Source organism: Loxodonta africana, chromosome 4 (genome assembly GCF_030014295.1).
Source record: "Loxodonta africana isolate mLoxAfr1 chromosome 4, mLoxAfr1.hap2, whole genome shotgun sequence".
Taxonomy (NCBI): domain Eukaryota; kingdom Metazoa; phylum Chordata; class Mammalia; order Proboscidea; family Elephantidae; genus Loxodonta; species Loxodonta africana.
The window spans coordinates 84,505,911-84,510,896 of record NC_087345.1 but is presented as its reverse complement, the minus strand read 5'-3'; the positions used below and the strand labels follow the sequence as shown (position 1 = coordinate 84,510,896).

Sequence of the window (4,986 nt, the reverse complement as noted above, 5' to 3'; positions counted from 1 at the left end):
GTAGTCCATGTAATTGGTTAAAGATGGATACCTCAGAGAGCTGTATGCATTCCGGAGTTGCCATGAATATGACAGTGGATTCATAAGCAAAAATCAGCAGAAGTTCACATGAAAATCTTCATCCCAACTGCCATTTTCAACCTAGAAGTTTTAAGACTTGATGTGTTTCAAGAGCCAACACAAACTATGACTGACAGTCGTAATAGTAAGTTGTGAGATAAAGTTTGTCATCTTAATTATATTTACTTCTGTGTAACCTGAGTCTTATTATTCTCTGCAGGAAAAATGTATTTTATAAATCTTTTAAAAATCAGAGATGTAAGTGATAATTTTTACATTTGGCAAAATGCCCATTTTTTCATTTTTAGAATGCACTTTCTTTGGATAGCTAAATGTCATTTTTGGGGAGCTTTTATGCATAGCAATATATTGGCATTTAAAGTGACTTAGAATTATATATATTGCCAACATCATATAAAAAAGATCTCCATATGCATACAATGATATAAGCATACTTCACAATCCCTCAAAAGGATGACATATGCCTGAAGTTGCATCACCTCAGTACCCTCGCTGTTCAGATTTCAGACATATATTTTGAAAGTAAAATAAACAAAAACCAGTTGGTCACATTTCAGTGTCAGTCACCTGTTAAGTCGTGCTTCATTATATTTTGTATATCTTGGGGAAAAAAAAATGTTTCTAGAGCATTGAATATTGCCCAGTGTTGATAGGGCTGAGGAAGTTTACTCAGTGATATACACTTTACCTGAGGTCTTAGAAGGAAGGATGGAGAAATGTAGAAGAGGCTACTTCAGTGACACAGCAATTCGATCTAATGTAGTTGTTCGATGTGTCCATAAATTCCCTGAGAGTGTTCTTAGTGTCAGGAAAACCATGAGCCATATGTTCTTCCTTATGTTATAAACTGTACCCATGAAGCCATAACTGTACTCACAGCTCAGGTAGACAGAGTTGATCTGTCTACCATTCATAAAGAACACATTAATTTACACAGTGAAGTGTGTTCACATGCAAATAAATTGAAGTCTCCACAGAAAACGTTTCACGACACACTGATGAAAAATTTCAGGCCTAGAGACACTAATTTTAAAATGAAAGCATAGGTGTTGATGAAAATGCAGAGCGATATAAGTATGATGAGAGGTGAAGTGGGAGGAAGACTACATTAAGAAATAACAACAGATAAAAGGTTAAGGGGAAAAAATATCACCTGTAGATCTGTAGTGTATTTGAAATTAATTTATGTGAGTATTTCATGCAAGGATGAATGGAAAGCCTTTAATTAGTCAATAAGATTTGCTGCATTCTGCACAGCAGTAGAATGTAAGAATTACTTAGGGACAGAGAAAGCTAAGAAGGAGTCAGGAGGGGAGCTGCAGCTGCTCTGTGTGTGTGTATGCAAGTGTGCGGGTAGGGTTCAGACATGTTCATCAAAGAAAATCCGTGTGTGCTGTGAACGAAACCAGAAAACAAAATTCTTTGAACATAAGAGCTAGAACGGAGACTTCAAGAGACTACAGAATGTTCATAGTGAACCCAAGTTATCTGACATACTTTAGCACTTTATGAAGGAGCAAAGTGCCATGCATATATACCAAACAAATAATTCTTGAACTGAATGACATCTGAGCTCCTTATGAAGTGAGAGACTAATAACAGTCAAAAGCAATTCTTTTTGGAGTGTGGATTCCAGATGTAAAAACTGTTCATCATATACTTTAATGAATAAGAAAAGTCTGAACAGAATAGATGTAATACAGTTAAAATGACCTATAATAAAATATCTCTAAATATGACATGCAGATTGGACAGAAGTCAGGAGTCAGTGATGACAAACCGCACAGTAACGACATTCATCCTGCTGGGACTGACAGATGACCCACAGCTGCAGGTTTTGATTTTTATCTTTCTCTTTCTCACCTACATGTTGAGTGTAACTGGGAACCTGACAATCATCACACTCATCTTACTGGATTCTCACCTCAAGACAGCCATGTACTTCTTTCTACAAAATTTCTCCTTCTTAGAGATCTCATTCACATCTGCCTGTATTCCCAGATACTTGTACAACATAGGAACAGGTGACAAGCTCATTACCTATAGTGCCTGTGCCAGTCAAGTATTTTTTACTGACCTCTTTGGTGTGACAGAATTTTTCCTCCTGGCAGCCATGGCCTATGACCGCTATGTGGCCATCTGCAAACCCCTGCACTACGTGACCATCATGAACAGCACAGTCTGCAGAAGACTTATATTTTGCTGTTGGGTGGCTGGTCTGTTTATTATAATCCTCCCACTCATCCTGGGCTTGAATCTGGAATTTTGCAATTTGAATACTATTGATCATTTTTTCTGTGATGCATCTCCCCTCCTGAAGATCTCTTGTTCAAATACTTGGTTCATGGAACAGGCTGTTTTAATCTGTGCTGTGCTGACTCTCATTATGACACTTATGTGTGTCTTTCTGTCCTACATTTATATCATCAAGACAATTCTAGGATTTCCATCTGCTCAGCAAAAGAAAAAAGCCTTTTCTACTTGTTCTTCCCACGTGATTGTGGTTTCCATCACCTATGGAAGCTGCATCTTCATCTATGTCAAACCTTCAGCAAAGAATTCAGTGGCCATTAATAAGGGTGTGATGGTGCTCACAACTTCCATTGCCCCTGTGCTGAATCCCTTCATTTACACCCTGAGGAACAAGCAAGTAAAACAGGCCTTCGATGACTCAATCAAAAGAATTGTAATATTCTGTAAGAAATAGGGGGATATGAGGTACAGTTTACACGTGCAGAGTAAACTTCCCAAACTCTGTATTTAGGTTGACTTTTTCAAAACACAGTCTCATTGTCTGGCTGGTTTCTCTGAAGCCCATTTGTTTTAATGTAAAACTTTTTTTTTTTTTTAATCTGCCCTGTTCTTAGGTACTTTCATATGTTTCTTTTTTCACCTTTGAGATTTCTCCATTAGTTTGTGAGTTATACACTATACCCTTTTTTATATATTTTTTGTGATTTCACTAGAATTAAAACTATTTGCTTATTTTTTCTAATCTACCATGCTGCCTTTCAGAGTTTTCTGTAATTTTTTTTAACCTTGTGTTTCTTTGAATATACTATTTTTGCAGTCTGTGGCTTGTATTTCCATCATCTGAAGTAGCCCGTGTCTGTTTCTGTTGTCCATTTCTCCCAGATGGTGTTTTTCCTTTTAATATGTCTGTTAATGCTTCCCCATATCCTAGACATTGTTTTTGCAGAATTATTTAAAAATTGAAGCTGGAATAATGTTATCATTCTATGGAAGGGATTTTTGTTTGGCTTCTTCCAAGACCCTGGTTAATAATATGAAAACACCTTAAACCAAGCTCAAAGCTTGATGCAAAATTGGCTTCAATTCTACATGAGGATCTTTGACTTCTGGTCCACCTTTATCCCTTAGAATTATATTCATTCATGTCACAGCCCAAATTTCATAAGCAGCCGTTACATGAGACAGGAAATCTATCCATTTATTTTAAAGTCAAGATTTAGATATATTGCATTTTTGTACACATTTCATGTTCATGTGTTTGTCATCTCTGTTTTCATGTTATTTTGTACCCAATCTGATTGGGAAGACTGATTTAATAATTTTACATAACCTATTTAGAGCCCTTATATTTTGTGGTCACATACTCACCTCCATCATCTAGTTTTTGTGTTTCTTTTATATATATTTTCTATTCTTTCCAGAATTTTTCTATTCTTTCCCAAATTTTGTTTCAGTCACTGAGTTATCTTTAAACCATTTTAATCTAGCTACACATAAGATGTTCGTTATATTTTTGTTAGATTTTATAAAAAGTTCTCCTTACTGACATAGCAATAAATGTAAAATTTATATTCGAATGAGGCAATCGGCTATACAATAAACATATAATTTTAAAAAAGTGGCCATCAAATTGATTCCAACTCATAGTGACCCTATACACAGAGTAGAACTGTTCCACAGGGTTTTCAAGTAGTGGGTAGATTCAAACTGCTGACATTTTGGTTAGCAGCTGAGATCTTAGGATGTAACATGTGAATATATATATGCTTTAAGCCTGTCATGTAAACAGATAGTATATGATCTCGAAGCATACTCATCAAACTAGTAACAGTTGGTTACTCTACAAAAAGGTTTTGGGTAGAGATTAAGAGAGATTTTAGCATTTTCTACCCCTTTGGGAACTCGGGACGTAATAAAACCACCTATCGCTTCCTGAAACAAGTTTAGAATCAACTAAAAAATAAGACAAAAGTGCAGAAAGATGGAGGTAATGACAAAAAAATGCAGTCAAAAACACTGCTTGATTTATAGCGACAGTTATCTCCTTTAACATATCCTATGAAGTTTTTTTTTTTTTTTATGACTATTTTCCCACACAGATTGAAGGCAAGGCAGAAATTTTGTAGTATCTTCTGCAGAAGATTACTTAAGACATAGCAAGGAAGAAATATGCGTGTTATTGAAGATAGACAGCTTCACAAAGTAATTGATTAGGCATACCAGAATTCTAAGTCAAGTATGATCAAGATTTTCCCCAAAGTCATCAATCAGATGAGTCAGTATAAGATAGAATGGAGTAAGTGAGGGCACTGAAAACTTACTGAATTAAGACAGACCTTGGAGTTCAAGGGGGTTGATGTGACCGGAAAAAGGAGCTACAGAGCAAAAGTGTGCCAAAACCTACATTGTGGTCTCCTTCTGTCTTTGCAGACTACTAAGCCATTCATGTGTAGGATAAAACTCTATGAGGCTGCACAAGGAATGACCAATGAGCTTAACTAGAACATATTTCAAAAAACAAATAGGGTTGCAAGGTAGTGCAGTTTCAATAAACCAGATTGAAATAGCCTCATTGAAAACTCAGGGCATTAGGTAGAGACTCCGGGAAAGTCATGCCTTAAAAGCAAGCCTAAATTATTCTCATAATACAAA

The 4,986-nt window shown here is 36.0% G+C and overlaps 1 protein-coding gene across 1 annotated transcript; it reads left to right on the top strand.

Annotated features, from left to right (window-relative positions):
- The first annotated feature begins 1,014 nt into the window (after nucleotides 1–1,014).
- LOC100668977 (olfactory receptor 6C2-like) lies at nucleotides 1,015–3,681 on the top strand. The gene has a single exon (XM_023540566.2). It carries the CDS (start codon nucleotides 1,790–1,792, stop codon nucleotides 2,786–2,788), a length of 999 nt encoding a protein of 332 aa, XP_023396334.2. The 5' UTR covers nucleotides 1,015–1,789; the 3' UTR covers nucleotides 2,789–3,681.
- Nucleotides 3,682–4,986: the final 1,305 nt, after the last annotated feature.